The sequence below is a fragment of the Eptesicus fuscus genome, chromosome 19 (assembly GCF_027574615.1).
Source record: "Eptesicus fuscus isolate TK198812 chromosome 19, DD_ASM_mEF_20220401, whole genome shotgun sequence".
NCBI lineage: Eukaryota > Metazoa > Chordata > Mammalia > Chiroptera > Vespertilionidae > Eptesicus > Eptesicus fuscus.
In genome coordinates, this window is record NC_072491.1 from 11,525,011 (window position 1) to 11,544,112 (window position 19,102).

The 19,102-nt window shown below is 38.4% G+C and overlaps 1 protein-coding gene across 4 annotated transcripts in view; it reads right to left on the reverse strand.

Annotated features, from left to right (window-relative positions):
• Positions 1-19,102, reverse strand: part of STK3 (serine/threonine kinase 3) — a 228,832-nt gene that overhangs the window by 36,000 nt on the left and 173,730 nt on the right. The window contains exon 11 of one of the 4 annotated variants that reach the window (XM_028156032.2): positions 15,977-16,079. The exons of the other annotated variants lie outside the window; for them this stretch is intronic. Coding sequence (XP_028011833.1) covers positions 16,041-16,079 — 39 coding nt within the window. The 3' untranslated portion in view covers positions 15,977-16,040. Of the gene's footprint in view, positions 1-15,976; positions 16,080-19,102 lie in introns of those variants that run through there. 4 annotated transcript variants of the gene reach the window in all.

Here is a 19,102-nt window from a genome sequence, read left to right on the forward strand (position 1 = left end):
AAAACATTAATTCTTTCCATCCACAAATCTGCATTGTTCTCCATTTGTTAAATTGGTTGTGTTTTGTTTGGGTTTTTTTTGGTCTTTAGTTGGGTTCTGTAGTTTACTTTGTATAGTTAGTTCTATAGTTCACATTAAGTTCTGTGATTTATTTCATTAGGGAAATTTCTTTAGTTGTAAATTTTTTTCTGTGTTTGTGTTATTATAAGTAGGATCTTTAAAAAATGTATTTCTCTGTGCTGATATAGAGGAAACACTGATTTTTGAATTTATTTCGTAACTGACCATGTTACTGGTATGCTTTTAATAATGTTCATAAATGTTAGTTGATTATCTTGGATTTTCTAGTTAGGAATAATATTTTCAATTTCAAGTAATGATGGTATTTCTCACTTCCTTTACAACATTTATACTTGACTTCATTTTTATTTTTGTCTTACTGCATTAGATAGAACTTTCAAAACAATATTAAATCCTTTTAATAGCGGTACTAGCTGACATTTCTACATTTTACTTCTTAACTTTACATTTTAGGGCATTTTTCTCTTTTGCCCTGTGTAACAGCTGCTATGTATCAGTTTTCCACCCCTACTTACACTTCCCTTTACCCCCAACTATATTATAAATTCCTTGAGTGCAAATGCTGTGTTTTAATCATCTTTAAAATAACTATAACACCCAGCACAGTTTCTTGCACAGAGAAAAGGAATCATTAAACAGTTGGTTCTCAAACCTGGTGGATCATTGGAATCAAGGGGAACTTTTTAAAAAATGGACTGCAAGGTCCATAAACCATTTACAAACTGCAATTCCTCTCTTTCTGAAGGAGGGAGTCTAGATATCTTAAAAGCTTCCGAGGTGATTTTGATGATGCACCAGGTTTGAGAACCACTAATATTTTCAACACTCCTAGAGGTTCTGTTTCAGAGCCAGGGATCTGATTTTTAACAAATCTTCCCAGATGACTCATAAATGCAGGTTTGGAAATTACTGATATATACAGTAACTCAGAGAATGGATCAGAGTTTTATTTTATTTTTTTCCTTTATGTTCTGTATATATTCTTTCATACACAAAAGTGAAAAAAATAGCAAGATACAGAAATAAAAAGCTCATCTCCCATCTCTACCTCCTTGAAGTAACCACTAATAACTGCCTAGTGATACATAAAGCAAACAAAAGGGTGTGTGTGTAGTTTTCTTTTTTGTTTGTTTTTAGCAAACGCATTATTTTGTAATTTGGTGGTTTATTTATTTTCTCTTTTATTTTTATTTTATCTGTCTTCTCATCTATTAAAGACTTAAAAACAGCAATAAGTATAAAAACATTTTCATTTCATTTTTTGTTTTTTTTAGCAAATATAGAAACAATTTTGGGAAACTCATTTAGGAAGTTCAAAAACTAAAAGTAAAGTTAACTATACTAAACTTTAGTATGGGTTCATGATCAAAATAGCACCTTAAAAACCACGAGGATAGTATTAATGTAGGAAGGCTAAAAATGGCACGTAAAGCTGTCTTTTCTGCACAGATAATAAAGTAATTAAAAAATACAAAAAGAAATTCTATTATAGATGTTAAATTACTCATCTTTTAGATAAAAGTTATTTTTAACATCAAGCAAAATTAAGGCTCAGCTGACCTCCACTTAATAAGCTTTAACAAAACATAAAAGATAGCACTCAAGTGCATCCCTGAAATAAAAAATAGAACTGATAATAAAAAGGCTGGGAGAGTAAGTTACTGGCTAAGACAAAAAGATTATATTCTAAAAGGCTAAGTCATGACGTTGGTGAAATCACAATATTCATTTATTATTCTGAATTTTTATAAAGTTCCTTCTCCGAAAGGCTTAATTGTTAAACAGTGCAAACGAATAATTCTAAATTCTCCAGTACTGAAAATTAGAGGACCATGTGGGAGAGGCTGAGCAGAATGAGAAAGAAAAGTAAAAATGAAAACAACAAGCAAAATAAAAGATCTTCCTCTATCAAAAATGAATTAAACTGCAACTTCTGACTCATTCCCCACGGATCTTTTTATAAAAGCAGGATTTATAGAGTTTTAAGTAAATTATGTCTTTCTGGCTGTCATGAGTCTGTTAGCACTGTACTGAATTCTGGTAAGTTGGAAGGGGAGAGAGAACACAGTGAACTAAATTAATCAAAAGAGGTGTGAAATTGGAGAAAGGCCTAAAAACCGAGTGTAAAGAGATTGAAAATAATAATAATTTACAGAGGAAATAGTTTTGAGAAAGAGAACAATATTCAGTGTGGTGGTTAAATAAATGGATCCTAAAAATAGTGTTGTTGTTTTTTGGTGGGTAGGGAAATCAGGGAGACCTACAATGGTAGGTCTTAGGTTTGAAATTGCTAGATATTTGGCAGAAGGATTAATAAATGAAAAAGGGAGTAATTATTAGGTGGCATCTCTAACTGCTACTTCCCTCCCCATCCCCAATCCAGCACCCACCCTCATTCCCTAATTGTTCTGACCCAGAATAACACTTCTTCCCGTCCAGACTTGGCTTTTCTATCCATGCTCTCTGTCTCCTTCCTTACAGACTTCATCGCACGGATTATCTTTACTCAATCTTCAAGTTCCTGCCATTAGTGCTTTCTTTTCAGCATGAAAAAAAAAAATCCTCAAGATTTTCATATCTAACACTAAACCAAAATAAAAAGTTTCCTTAACTTTATATTCCCCTTTATCATCATATATTTATTATTTTCACAAGCCACTCCTAGAGGAAGTCTACTTTTTTCCCTGCACTTACTCCTCACCCTGAAGCAGTCTAGCTTTAGGGCCTCCCCATCTCACTAAGGCTGTTTCACTTAAAGGGAGCACTGATCTTCTTCTTCTTCTTCTTTTTAATATGGTTCTATTGATTTTTAGAGAGAAGGGAAGGGAGAGAGATAGAGATAGAAACATCTTTGATAGGCTGCCTCCTACTGGTGATCAAGCCCACAATCTGGGCATGTGCCCTGGCCAAGAATCAACTGAGATCTCTTGGTTTCTGGGTCAGCGTTCAACCACTGAGCACACCAGCTGGGCTACACTGACCTTCTAAATGTCAAACCCAATCTCCAGTTTTCAGCTCTCAGGATTTAATCTTGCTGAAGCTTTTTATATATTCACCTCTTTCTTGAAAAGCTTTCCATCCTCAATATCTAAGACATCACATTCCTCCTGTTGATGCTCCACAGGGACGGATCCCAGTCTGTCTATTTTTACTTTCCCTCTATATTCATGACTTCAATTACACTAGTTCCAAAATGACCCACGATTCCAAATCTCTAATCCCGAAAGATATTTCTGTGGAACTCCCATTCTGGCTGTCTGAAAAAACAGGTCTTTCTGAATGGTTGTATGTCCAGTGCTAAGTCCCCCTTAAAAAGTCACTATTCCTTAGCGAATGTAACCATCACTCAGCTAGGTGCTCGAGTTAAACATCTGGGAATCATCTGAGATCCCTTCCTCTCCTCCCAGATCTAATCACGAAGGACTGGAGATTCTCTCAAACTGCCCCTTTCCATTCATTCCAGTGCCTTCGTTCATTTCTCATTTGGATTTTGCCATACTGCGACAGTCCCTTAGTGATTTTTCTACCTCTAATATCAATCCCTTGCAGTGTGGTTTCCACAGGTCAGTTGATTGTAACTTCAATGGCTCTCAGTTATCAAGCTAACCTCTCAAATTCTTTGTGCGCATAAACGTATCTGCCCACTCTCCTTCCTATTCCCAACACTTCCCACTCAACTTTACACTCCAACAACATGTAATCCTGTGCCCAATTCTTCTGTCTGTGCTATAACACTATTTTCTCATTTGTCTGCCTGCTACATTCTTACCCATTTTTAGGTATCTGTTTAAATGCTAACTTTTAAACAGCATCCTCTTTTAATGGGTAGACTTTGGTGTTCTTTGCACATTCTCAATTGCAGTTCTGAAGAGTCTTCCAATACACAATGGCTTACTGCATCATAATTGTTCACATGGTCATCCCAACTACCTAACTGGCTTAGATTACGAAATTAAAAATAGGTCATGTATCCCAGATCAATAGGATATTATTGGACTATTCTGTAAGTCAAACATTTTATAACAACGTATGCCCAGACAAAAAGGTCTTTTAATTAACTTTAAACTATTTGAGATTAAAGAATGAGACCCCTTATTATTTTTGTTTTACCATTGCCTAGTAAAGTGTCTAGCAGAGATTAGATTTTTAATACATGCATTGCTTTCAATTTAAATCTAATTTAAATTATAGATCTGTAGCATTTACCCAGCAAATATTTCACTGAACAAATACTAGTTGAGCAGCCATTATTAGCCTGAAACCACCCTTGCTGCAAGGATCCAGTACTGAACACGACAGGCACAACAGGAGTGGTGATGCTAGAGGAGGGAGGACTGTGAGAAGCAAGCTGGAGAGGCACCAGGAGCCAAATTGTAAAAGGATTTTCAAGAGAAGCTTACGCTCAGTGCTTCCAGTAACCAATTCTAATTTTCTCCATAAATCAAACCACTAAATGAAACACCTGTTTTCTAAAAACATCACATTCCTGAACCATAAAAAAGAAAAGCTATTCTAACTAAAACTCTTCCCAGATTCCCCATCCCATGGCACCCACTGTGACTAAGCACTGAGGAAACATTAAACCAGAGATGTTTCACGTGCACATCTCTAGGGTGTGCAAAAATGAAAACAACGGAGACTCAGAGCTCTCAAAAGTTATCAGTTTTCATCATGAACTCGTATGCCAAGCATCACATTCAATGTTCACTTTTGAAGCAGGAGGAGTCCAGTTCACCTTTTTATTTGGGATCGAAGAAGAGATTCTAATCTTTTTCAGTTTTCCATTTAGATGAGCACAGGTACATTTTTTTTTGAGTCTGTGAATACTTTAACTTAAAAGCCATGGACAGCAACCTAGAGGAGCTCTGACCATGCAAAATGTTTTATAAATAGTTCCATGTGCACTGTTCATCTGGGAGTCTCACTGGAGATGGATAATGACCTTGTATTTTGTACTCATTTACTCTGAATTAGCCAAACCTTCTGTTTTTAATTACATACTTAATTCACCTAGCATGGTCTAATTACAGAAAACAAAACATCATTTAAACAAAAGGTGGCCTTGAACTTAATCTATCAAAACACCAGTTAGTTTTAAAACTTTTCAGTTCTCAACAAACTGCCAAGACATGCAATAGCAATTTTCCAAATGTGATCATATGCTTTTATAGCAACAGATTTACTACAAAATCAAACATCTGTATATACTTTGAAACCTCGATGTGTTGTCTCACTATTAATGCAAATCTGCTTAAATTTTGATAGACCTAAAAATCTTAAAGCTAAAGTACTACACAATAATTTTTAAATATCCAAGACCACTGTGGCCTTGAAATGACAAGTTATCATAACCGTGGCTACTTATTTAGAAAGCAGTCCAGAACTCTGTACAAACTCATGTGTGGAATGTTTCCCAGCTTCCCCAGGGTAGCAGCCCTTCCCTCTGTGCTACCACAGCACCCTATACATCTCTCAATCAGTGTTCATGATGCTGAATTGTGGTTATTGGTTTAAAGATCTGTCCCCTAACTAGGCTGCAAAACTTCCTGAAAGTAGACTTCATGCCTTTTCTCTCTAAGCTCCCAACATGGAGCACAGCTCCTGACACAGAGCCATGTCCTCAATACATGCCTGCTGAGTTAATGTATTTGAAGGCAATAGTGTAAAACTGTCTCAGTTTGTGGACAACACGATCTTGTATGTAGAAAACCCTAAGGAATCCAGCAAAAAACAACTGGAACTAATGAATGAGTTCCAAAGGTTGCAGGATACAAGATCAATATACAAAAATCAATTGTGTTTCTATATTGTAGCAATAAGCAAACCAAAAATGAAATTAAGAAAAATAATTCCACTAACAATAGCATCAAAAAGAATAATGTATTTAGAAATAAATTTAACAAAAGTTGTGAAAAACTTATACTGGGAAACTACAAAACACTCCTTGGGTAAACTCACTGAGTTGATTACCTCTGAATCAAGTTTAACTAGGCCAACATGGGTGGAGCCAAATTTTCCAACAACATATATAGTTAATCAAAATTTTTAAATAAAAAAATCATAACATGATTTGACACTGGAATGGAATATGTGACATTAGAACTGCCCAGGAATGCCAATGTGGTGTGGTCACCCGAAACAGGCTATAAAGAGACCCGGGAGGTTCCGTTGCAAGGTAGGTTTCAAGGGACCATTGTGAGGAAGTTATCATTCTGAGCCAGATCCAGGAAAAACAACAGTGTGAAAGTCAGGGCTCCTATGTAGAATGGACGAGGCTCTCGGGGCATAACCTTCTATGTAGTACAAATGATTTCCAATATACAGAAAATTGATTTCGCTGCCACAGTATGTAAGTTCCTGAAAAGCCCACTTAAAAACATTTTATTTCAGAATTCAAGTTATATCTATGCTGCTTTAAGAAATACTTTAAGAACAATTTAGAAATTTAAGTATTTAAAAATGCCTAAATGCTTTATTATCAGTTATTACATTTATAGTTCACAAATTACTAAGTCAGAGAGATACTCTATGCATCCTGCTATTGTAACTACCTATCCTTTTTAAAATATATATATTTTATTGATTTTTTACAGAGAGGAAGGGAGAGGGATAGAGAGTTAGAAACATCAATGAGAGAGAAACATCGATCTGCTGCCTCCTGCACACCTCCTACCGGGGTTGTGCCCGCAACCAAGGTACATGACCTTGACTGGAATCGAACCTGGGACCTTTCAGTCCGCAGGCCAACGTTCTATCCACTGAGCCAAACCAGTTAGGGCGTAACCACCTATCTAGCAGAAAGGTGGAAGAAACAGTTGTGGCGCATATTTGTGTGATTCCATTAGCATGAAATGGCAAGATACGCAAATCCACAGAGACAGGAAGCAGACTAATGGTTACCTAGGTGTGGAGGGAGAGCATGTTGGGGGGGAAATAAGGAGTGAATGCTAATGGGTTCAGGTTTCTTTTGGGGGTGATGAAAATATCCTGAAATGGACTGTGGTGATAGCTACATAACTGTGTATACACTATAAAAACCACCGAATTGTACACGTTAAATGGATGAATTGTACAGTATGTGAAATAAAGCTAAAAAAAAGTTGTTATAAAATTTAAAAATAGTTGTGGCTGATTATGTATAGATTAATTAAAAACAAGACAATTTAGGAAAAATATAATGAGAAAATGAATTTAAAATAAATTCTTAACATAAAACTAAGAATTACTATCACAATTTGACAGAAATTAAAGTAAGCAACATTATTGGTACACATATTCTAAAAAGCATTCCAACAAATATTTTAACCATATGGTCTTGATCTCTTCTAAAATGCAAAAGAGTTAGGGAAGTTCAAGTAAAAAACTAATGATGTATTCTTACATGCTTTATAAAATGAGTAAACAAAAGCTCAGGGAAATTGATCTTAAAAAAATAAAAAGCTTTCCAAAACCCATCCCAAATTTGCCCAATCAAGTCTTCTCCTAATCATCTACCTTCGACTTTAAGTTTATTTAATGATCTAACTGTTAGAGATTCAACATATGATGAAAGGGAACTTGGAGAAAAGTAAAATAATTATAAGAAGAAAATACCTTTCCTTCTCTTCACTTGGGCAAAATGTTTAGACAGGATTCTATAGCAATTTCTTAGGCTATTTTCTAAGGTTTTCCTAAGCACTCTTAAGGTTGGCACATCAATATAAATTTTATTCTACTTTTAAATCTTTTGTAATAACATGTATGTTAGGCTTATAATTTCAAATCAAGGTTAGGGGTGTGTGTATATAAAATGCATATTCATTCAAAAATCAAATTCATAGCATTTAAAATATTTAGGCTGTTTTATCTAAGCTACTCTGTGACCCTGTGTTCACTTAGATGACTGCCATGCAGATTATTAGTAGGCTGGTAAATGTAATGAAAAAATTATCAATGGAATTATTTTATTAAGGCAAATTACTTTGACATATTTTAAATTCTGATTTGAAAGAGTTTCACCTAGTAATTAAACAGCTCTTTTAGCAACAAGGGCATAAAATAAACGATCTCATAAACCTAAGCCTAGAGTTTATCATAGACTAAGATTTTCAAACTTTAAATTGATCATAAATTTAAGTATATACTGGGGAATAAAACAAAGAATGAGAATTACTGTGATTAGCGAATAGCCTTTTAACAAGATTGTAGTAAACCTAAAATTTATCAACATTAAATAATATATCTACCTATTAAAATTAATGTTGCATATTCTGTCAAAATTTCTATTTTTCTACTCAGAAGTTACTCAATAATAAAAATGTATTTGGAAATTTATCCAATATTTTTCTAACACTTGTTAAGATTTTATTTTAAATATATCTATTGCTCATTGACCTTTATTCAAATCACTTCTTATTTAATAAAAATGTTGTCTACTTTGAAATTTTAAAGGGTCCAATATCAAGGTATTTTGTTAAATGGTAACCTAGAATAAATTAAAAGAAAGGTTTAAAAAAAGAAAAGTGGTAGGCTTTAAAATAAGTCCTGTATATATTTGTGACCAGGTTACAAATAAATATAACAAAATCAGAGGAGCAACTGGCAAAATGAAAGAAATATCTTGATAACTCATTATTCTAATACAGAATGAACTCCTATAATGAAGAAGGATTACTAGGGACAATAGAAGCCATTTTCTTTTGCTGCTATTAACTATTATTTAACAGTCAAATTTGATTTAAGGCCTGGTGAAAATGTTCTTGCAAGACTTGACATATGTCCCTGGACCTATGTAGGAGGTGGGGGAAAACATATTTCTGCAAACGGAGGCTTGATGGAGCAGCCTGCACCTGCAGACCTAAATGGGAAGGAGAGAATAGGGAGAACCTCTCATACTCCCCCCACCCCCACCACCACCACCCGAGACCCTGGAAATGGAACATCATGGATTCCCATGGCTCCGTGATTAAAGAAAGAAGCTAGGCTGCTGGTCAAATGCATCCAGTGCCCTGCCTCGAGAGGGACTGAAATTGCGGGAATAGAAAGGAACCAGGATAAGAGTGACAATCCAAGAAAACCACACATACTGTCCACGTGAAGTCACGACATCAGCCGAGATGTTCTGCAGCAGTCAGAACCAGAATACAAACAGGACACATCATCTTCAGATGACCAGGTTCAGACGATGACCTCCGCCTCTCTGTCACTCCTCTAACATACTCCCCATCCCACCCCCATCTCTCCCAGAGCTAGACCCAGGAGAGGAGAAAGCACGCCCATACTTTAAGCCAGTAGTAGTGGCCTGCTCTGAGATGTAGGGTAGGGAATATTCAGGTGAGAGTTAAATTTGAGATTAAAATTTTAAACTAGTCCGACTTTTACTAACCAAAAGTGACCAGAAAGTTGTAGCATTTACCCAAAGGCATAGCTAAGGGACAGATAGGGAGGTTAGAGAGTGCATGGTTCAAAGCAGGTGTGGAGAAAAGGCTGTTTCAGGTGTATCCTCAATGAGTTGTAATGTGTAAAAAGTGCTTACATACTTATACATAACCCCTCATGCCAGGATGACACCTCAAAGAGCAGATAACAAGAAACTTGTAGCTGAAATTATTCTTTTAAATTCAAGCATAGGCCAATGCAAAGTGGAACCTCGATTCTCAAACTTACAAGGCTGTTCAAGAAGCAGTGTGTTTGAAAACCAAATAATTTTTCCCATTAGAAATAATGTAATTTAAATTAATTCATTTCAGATCCCCAAATGATTCCCTGTTCTAACCTTTCTTATATACAGTACATGTCTAATACACTGTTTAATCTATAAACAAACACTTCTTTCCTTAAATTTATCGAACTACCCCCTCCTGGCCTTAAAGCAATCTTTCAGCACCTGGTCCAGGGGTGTCTTTAGGAGGCCAGTATGCAGCATCTTCACTTTTTCACATACCACTGCCTCGGAAATGCTGACACGTGCTAACTGCTTTTCCTTTATCCAAATCAACAACAGTTTCCTATCTCTTCAACTGCCTGCGATCATTGTTTCTTTCACACCCTTAGCAACATGAGCACTCTTGAAGCCTCTTTATGTTTTAAAATTGTGCTAATTGTCCGTTATGCCAGCAACAAAAGCAAAAAACACACAAAAATATTCACAGCACAATTTCCTGAGATGTTAACAAGCAAGGGTTAGGTAAATGAACTTGAATTCTCTCCTTAGTTTGTGGCCTGAGAGACACTTTTTGTCGTGCTGATGTATCAGCAAGAAAGGGTTGTCAGGTCCAGGATTGGAAATTTTTGTTCAACAAGGAGACATTATTTCCATGAACAACTTTTGAGAACTGAATAACCTAGTTTGAGATGGGAGACGTTCAAGAATGAAGGTTTGTAGGCCCGGGTGAGCCCAAGTGGCCCTGGGTGGGGAGAGGCCAAGCGTCCCTGGGTCCGGGTGGGACCATGTGTCCCTGGATCCGGGTGAGGCCTCGTGCACCTAGGCCCAGGTGAGCCCAAGTGGCCCTGGGTCTGGGAGAGGCCAAGCATCCCTGGGTCCGGGTGAGACCATGTGTCCCAGGATCCGGGTGAGGCCTCGTGCACCTAGGCCCGGGTGAGCCCAAGTGGCCCTGGGTCTGGGAGAGGCCAAGCGTCCCTGGGTCCGGGTGAGACCATGCGTCCCTGGATCCGGATGAGGCCTCGTGCACCTAGGCCCGGGTGAGCCCAAGTGGCTCTGGGTCTGGGAGAGGCCAAGCGTCCCTGGGTCCGGGTGAGACCATGTGTCCCTGGATCCGGATGAGGCCTCGTGCACCTAGGCCCAGGTGAGGCCATGTGCCCCTGGGTCTGGGAGAGGCTAAGCGTCCCGGGGTCCGGGTGAGACCATGTGTCCCTGGATCCGGGTGAGACCTCGTGAACCTAGGCCCGGGTGAGGCCACGTGCCCCTGGGTCTGGGAGAGGCCAAGCGTCCCGGGGTCCGGGTGAGACCATGCGTCCCTGGATCCGGATGAGGCCTCGTGCACCTAGGCCCGGGTGAGCCCAAGTGGCCCTGGGTCTGGGAGAGGCCAAGCGTCCCTGGGTCCGGGAGAGACCATGTGTCCCGGGATCCAGGTGAGGCCTTGTGCAACTAAGCCCGGGTGAGGCCACGTGCCCCTGGGTCTGGGAGAGGCCAAGCGTCCCTGGGTACGGGTGAAGCCAGATCCTGGGTCCGGGTGAGGCCATGCGCCCCTGGATCCATCCGGGTGAGGCTGGGTCCCAGGCCCAGGTGAGACCACGCGCCCCTTGGGTATGGGTGAGGCCACGTTCCCCTTAGTCTGGGTGACGCCGTGCCCCTGGGTTCGGCCGAGACCAAACCAGAGGGAGTCAGACCTCCGTTACCACCATTTGTCCACCATCCAGAGCTGAGGGGTCAGTGCTGACATGTACACATAAGGAACTACTGGACATCGAAATTGGGTCTCAAAAGAACTGTTGGTCCAGGGGGAAGCTCGCTATAGATTGATTCATTTGCCTGTCAGCATAAATATTGTTGCTCGTCTCACATTCAGTTCTTATTAGTATATATCTAGTGACATATGATCTCGTTCATCTAGAGGAAATGATGAACAACATAGACTGAGGAACAAGAACAGAACCAGAAGCAAGGAGGCATCGATCGGACTATCGGGCCTCAGAGGGAGGATAGGAGAGGGTAGGGGGAGGGTGGGGGGGAGGGGGAGAGTTCAACCAAAGGACCTGTATGCATGCATATAAGCCTATCCAACGGTTAAGTTCAACAGGGGATTGGGGCATGCGTGGGGAGAGGGGTGGGATGGGAATGGGGGGATGAGGACAAATATGTGACACCTTAATCAATAAAGAAATTAAAAAAAAAAAAAAGAAAAAAAAAAAAAAAAAGAATGAAGGTTTGACTGTATACACCCACTTTAAAAAAACACAAAATGTTACCCATGGTAAATTCTCAAGTGACAGCTGCAACGTGCCTGCTTAAGCTTGGTTCAACTTATATCCATAGCTAGATAAAGCCAGTCTCCCTCCCCCACTGCTCCTTCTCTGTCCACCTTAAATTTGGGATTCCCTAGAAATCCACTTTTGGTAACCATTTCTCCTCACTTCAAGGTTCTCTCTTGGTATTCTCATGTACCCCCTTTTAAGGCAAATATTCCCTAATCCATAGCTCCATCCTATGTCTTCAATTACCTAGTAGATTTATGTCTCACAGATATGACAATTTATTAATACATCCACAACAGGACTCATTAGCTCCCTCCCTCCACACACCCAACCTCCAAAATGTGTTCTTCCCTCCTTTTCTATTTTGCATCTCACTCAATGGCAACACCATCAATATAATCCTCTAAATCAGAAGACTTCTGTACCCCAATCCCATACACACAATTGGTTACTATATCCAGATGATTCTAAATGATCTAACCTAATCTAGATGATATCTTGAACGTAGCCTCCTCTAATTCTACTATCTTTGCCTTCTCAACTCTGACAAATTCAAGTCTTTACCTTGACACTAAAAAGCAAATCTGATTAAGTTACCTTCCTGATAAGAATTCTACACTAGCTACCCCTGCCCACAGGATTAAAGCGAAATACATTAGAAGCCTCAGCCTGGCAACTAAGGCCTGTCCAACCAGGGCCAGTCCTGCATCAGAACCAGTGTTACTCTGCTCAGTAGGCATCATCTTCTCCTTTAGGACCAGCTCTCTGGCCCAGAAAAGCCTCTGTGTCTCTGGCTAAGCCAGCTCATACAGACCCTTGCATCTCGGCCTGACCCATGTCTGCACCCCTCCTTTATTCTAATGGTCTCCAGATTGGGTTCAGTGCCATGATTTACCTACGTATCTTCTCTTTTGCTTGGTTAATAGCTTTGTTTTATGGCTCAAGTTAACCTCCTCACTAAAAGTTTAGTAATAGGATAATTGTTGAATTGCAGGGCCAACTCTAAAGTCCTATTTCCTAGGTTCAAATTTTGGCTCCACCACCTAGAAGCTATGTGACTTCAACCACCGAACTTATTCTCCCTGTACCTTAGTTTCCCGAGTTGTAGAAAAAGGCGGGGTGGGGGGGTGGAGGCACAATATGATCATCAAAGGATCATTGTCAGAAGAGTGCTCTGAGATGTACTGAGCACACAGTAAGCTCTCAATATGTATTAACTTTTATTTTTTACTAATATTTAGTTTATTAGCCAGAAGCAAAACGATAGAAAAATTCTGAACAGTAAAATTATACCTGTAGACAAAACGGCACATACCGTATCTTAAAGAACTGGTTAGTTGGAAAAACAATTTCAGATGAAGTTTTTAAAATGCAGCTTTTTATTACAAATAACAGCAAAATGTGGAATAGCCAAATGAATGAAGCTTGATAGGTCTTAATGTGGAGTCAAGAAAAAAAATACGAATGAGTATAGACCAAGAAAATATTCTTACAGGTGAGGGCAACTGATACAAAATACCAAAAGGAGCTCACAGGTTGATTAAGTTCTGAAAAAATGCCTTAAAAATGACAACAAAAATGGGTGGATTTCCAGTATATCTGAAGAGCTGCTGTTAAATGATGACTAATAGACTGCTAAGGGCTACATAATAACAATTTCCTTAAATGAGTTATTTAAAGGATATTTTTCTAGAAGATTATACCTATAATTCTATAATAAAGGAAAATGGGGAAAAACTTTGTTTGCAGACCTTAGCTGTAATTCACTGTTTTCTGCAAATCATGGGGGAATTTATCTGCATCTTATTTTTATTGTGCCTTATACAGATCTGCTAAGGAAAGTCTTTCAATGTTCACAGTCAAGGTAAGAATGATGCAATGTTTAAAATAAAAAAGTAAGGCAACTTCAGGAATTTTGTACCATCACTGAAGTTCTAATGGGTTAAAGACAGAAAGTTTCTTTTCATCAAAGAATACAATCACTAAAATGACTATCGGTTTAGATCTTCCATTAGCAATGATAATCCACAACCGACTACTCATTTCATTTGCCTAGTTAGTAAAAGGGTATGGCTGGGTATTAGCCTTTTACATATGCATATATTTGTATCCTAGGCTATTATGTAGCTTCATTTGCATTCTCACATTGAGCCAGAAAGTTAAAAACTAAATTGAAGGACTGTAGATTACAACTTGATACTCTAACCCAGGTTACTGAGACTTAATTATTCACAACAGTAAACTACATATAAAATTAAACATGCATCACCACTTAATTCATAAAGAACAAATAGTTTCTTTGTTAAGAACCATAAAAATATATATTCAAAATAAATTAATGAAATTAAGATATTTGTTTTCAAAATTCTTTTACCTGTTATCACACATTTGTTTGAAATCGTCTTTCACATTTTCCCTTAAGATTGTCTATATTTCTGGAAAAAAGTTGTTTCTATTATTGATGGACACAATTACAAAACAAAACTAGTTTGGTTTTTTTAAAAACACCTGTTATTTACTGAGAAGTTTCCCTACCTGAAGGATCTAACCTAATGGAAGTTTTCTATTTCAATAAGTGAGAGGTACTAGAGAAAACCAGTGTCAGGGCAGGAGAGAAATGTGTCAGTGTCAGTTTAGCCAGGCCAACAAATCTAATGGCCCCAAGGAACTGCTGTGTGTACTTCTAACTGTGAGAGACATATGTCAGGCAGTATGATGAAAGGTAGTTATGAAAAGGGTTCTGACACTAAACTACTCTGTATATTCTGAAAACCTGAATTAAGTATGAAAGTACAAAAATAATTTTAGATTAAAACATTTCATTTACGACAGTTAAAGTAAAAATAACTATTATCAAGACAAGCTGAAATATGCATCACTAGTAACCTCAAACGAGGCTAACAACGCACTTGAAATTGAATGCTTTATTTAAGAAGTAAACACCATGGGGCATCAGTCTGAAATTAAAAGGTAATAAATTATATTGGCCACTCTTTGATCCTAAAGTCCACTAGTGGTTCTTAATGTCGCTTTTGATGCTTATTGACTAAACATTCAAAATGAGGTTATGAACAGAGAGCCTACAGAGTCAAAATAACATCCTCACACATCAACATTAGCCATAACATATGCTTGGAGTACAATATCTTTGCTTTAAAGTAGCCAATTTTTCAAAACAATCTTCTAAACAAATGGCATTTAAAAATTTACTATAAGAAGATTTTATGTTTTTTAGAACTCTTTTTGGTAAGACAATTTTCTTTTTGCCATGCGCTTTAAATATCTTAGTACATTCCAACACAGTGACAAGAAACCACATACTGCACCTGTGCTTTCTATCTTAATTAATCCAATAAGGACAGGCCAGCTCACTTTAATTTGTAAAGGAAATGATGATGTCGTGCATTTTAACTTAAGGTATTAATTACCTAAATAAGCAGAATTAGCTTAATGTTTCAGTAGACACTGCAAGTAAAAATTTCTGCAAGTATGGAAGACTTAAACAGCATATTTAGGAGTAAGAAAGCAAAATGCTCATTCTACCTCAGGTGGCCAAATGCACTACATTATACTGAAGGGGGAAAACAGCAGTGTGGCAATTCAGACTCTTTACTATAGAATCTATTAAATTCAGCTAAGTTGTCCAGGGATTAATTAACTCAACATTTCCTTTCCTACTTGTCTATAAGCAAGTTTGGGGAAGCCACCCTCCTTTCAAAACAAAGGTCATGACTGTCTTAAATGCCTCAGTAAATTGATGGTCAAATCTGACAGAAGTTCTGCAGGGCCCTAGACAATCACATGATGGTGTACACACGCCACACCATCTGTGGGATACGACTGCCAGTACAGATTTCGTGAGCTGGCAGAGGACTAAAATAGTCAAGAATTCTGCAAGCGTTTCAAAGTGTAGGCTTCTCATTAATTTTAATTTCCCGTTGGCTCTACAAGGACAGAGTGAGCAGTGAAAGCGCCCTGTGCCACATACACTCAAGTTCACGCCACACGTACACCTGTAATCATAAACTCTTATCCAGGGCTGTCCACTACATCATTGGAGGGTTTGTGTTTATTTCTTCTTTACCCTAGAAGAAACAAACCCCAAATATCTAGTTATCTTTTCATACTTTGTTAACTCAAACATCTGGAAATACTTGACAATAATCATTTAATTAATGCAAAGCTAATTGATGACAATGTGCTTAAACACTTCACTCAACTGAAGTGGTTTCCTCAGTTCACACAACGAGGGGCTGAAGAGAACAAGATGTTCTTTGAATAAGGTAACTTCTAACCAACATCTCCAAAAACATTATCTGTGTTTGAGTAAGTAAAGCCGATGATAGCATGCAGCTACACCAGTAAAAACTGGTAGAGGCTGCTGGCTTAGTGCCCCCAAGGCTTTTCAAAGCGGGGCGTGGCTGCAAGTGTTTTTGTGGGCTCTTGTGCTCCGGCACTGCCTCCACTTCATTGCCCTCCGTAACTTAGGCCGCTCTGGGAGGGTGAAGAGGAAACACTTCTCGGGAACAGGGAACTATTCCTAATGCCGGGCTCCAGCAGCAGGGCTGGTCCTTCCTCTGGGTTTGCTGCGCTCTGCGTTTTGTGGCAGTGAGAATTTTTGTTGATGTTTGTGTCGTTTTTGTTTCCTTATAACCACACTGACTTGGCAATCCAGGAATCAGAGGAAGATTGTAAAAAGCTTAGAAAAGTCTGAGATAAATTTACACTTGGAGGAAAGGACCTTTTTCCTTCTGCCACAATGATGGAGACTTTTTATCACTTTTTGTGTCCCTTAGCTCAAAAGAACATCACCAATGGAATAAATATTTAAGAACCAGAGTAATCAAGAAATGTTAATTTACATTTTTTTTGAGTCAAAAAACAAACAATGGTTAATTTACCTAATTCCTCTTACACTAGTAATTATTGTCAATCCAATTTCTTTCCTTTTAAGAAAAATTGGAATGAATATAGTGGGTTAACAGATGGCTTTTAAAGTTTTGTTCTTATTCCAAAATCTTTATGTTACCCAAAATATATCTATTTATGAATGATGCTGTAACTTCTGCAAAACATGATCGACACTCTCTTTCTATTTAACACTAAACAATCTGGATGCTAAGGCTGTTTGGAAATAATTCTAACAAAAACTGAAACATTAGACTAGTACTATAATAAACAGATTTGCCTTTTACATTTGTTTTATAAATCTTCACAGGCACACCCAAAACAGTTTTTAGTAAAGTTCAAATAATTGGTTCAATTAGCCTAAATATATTTTATCCTATATTTTTAAAAAATATATTTTATTGATTTTTTACAGAGAGGAAGGGAGAGGGATAGAGAGCTAGAAACATCAATGAGAGAGAAATATCAACCAGCTGCCTCCTGCACACCCCCTACCGGGGATGTGCCCACAACCAGTGTACATGCCCTTGACCGGAATCGAACCTGGGACCTTTCAGTCCGAAGACCGACGCTCTATCCACTGAGCCAAACTGGTTTCGGCTATCCTATCTTTGTAATACCTCCACCTTGGTGAACATAAATTCTCCTGTCATCCCATTACATCCAGGAACATAATATGAAACAACAGTTCACAGAAAATCCAAAAGACAATGCTAAAGAAAAGACACAGCCCTTGCTGGTTTGGCTCAGTGGATAGAGCGTTGGCCTGGGAACAGAAGGGTACTGGGTTCAATTCCGGTCAAAGGCACAGGCCTGGGTTGCGGGCTCTATCCCCAGTAGGGAGCTTGCAGGAGGCAGCCGATCCATGGTTCTTTCTCATCACTGATGTTTACATCTCTCTCTCCCTCTCCCTTCCTCTCTCTCTAAAGTCAATAAAAACATATTTTAAGAAAAGAAAAGACACACATGATGTTGCAGACAGGCTTTAAGATAAAGAATGCTTCCTGCTCCGCACATCTGTCCAGCAGGTGCCTCTGAATAAGTTCTGTCTCTTAGGAACCTGCTCTGAATTCTACAAAAGATAATGAAGTGTTCTCTTTCATTTTTCTTTCTGGAAACCTATTTTCCTCAATGCAGACGGATAAGACTTCTACATCCTGGAAATATAGTCAAAACAACTTAGGGCTCTTTTAAGCACCTTCTATTTAATAGACACAGGAATCACATGAAGCCAGTTCTTTTGGAAGGTAGCCCTGACATACATCATGAAGAGGGAAGATAAACACACAAATCTTAGCACACTGTTTACTTGGATGAGTCAATTTTTTTTACATCCTATGTCTAATGTATGATGGAATGAATAAGACCAGACTTCTCTTATCATTACCAGCTGGTGTCATAAGTAGAAATCTGTCTTTGCTTTCAGAGCATTCCCTCACTTGGTAAGCAAAGTATTCCACTGACCCCTTTACACTTGGCCCTACTCTCTTTCTTTAGCCCCTCTCACACACCTTTCTTTGTCCTTTACCACACTCACTACTACTTCTAGTACTTCTTTATGCATCTGGCAATCCTGCCTTTATTCATCTCTTATTTATCCCCATTTACACGATCCTCAGGAGCTATTCACAAACATCTTCCATTTGCCGCGAAGTGATGGAGGGTTGGGTGGTTCCAGTTGACAGGTGCAGTGAACGTTGAAGAGGGAAGAACTGCTCTAGCGGCTCCCTTTGAAGGCTCCATGCCCTGTGTAACTCAGAAAAAAATAATCCCACAAAAGTGGAATCCAGTCGCAGGATCTTTTGAAGCCTCTTTCCTACTGTGAGGACATTTTTGTTTCTTTTTTTTTCTTTCACCTCCTGTTATTTAGTTCTTCATCTTAACCAAAATAGCACTCTAGTAAGTTGGCTGTTTCTGTTGATTAACCTTTTCTAATGCATCTTACATCTACTCCTGTTTTTGTTTCTTTTTCTCCCCCATTTTATTATCATAGATACTCCTTAACTTACAGTGGAGTAACCTCCCAATAAACCCGTCGTAAGTTGAAAATATCAAGTCAAAATGCATTTAACCACCTTACCTACCGAACACCATAACTTAGCCTAGGCTATCTTAAACATGCTCAGAGCACAATATCCAATACACCCCGGTAACACACATAGTACAGGGCAACATATCGGCTGTCTCCTGTGGTCCTGTG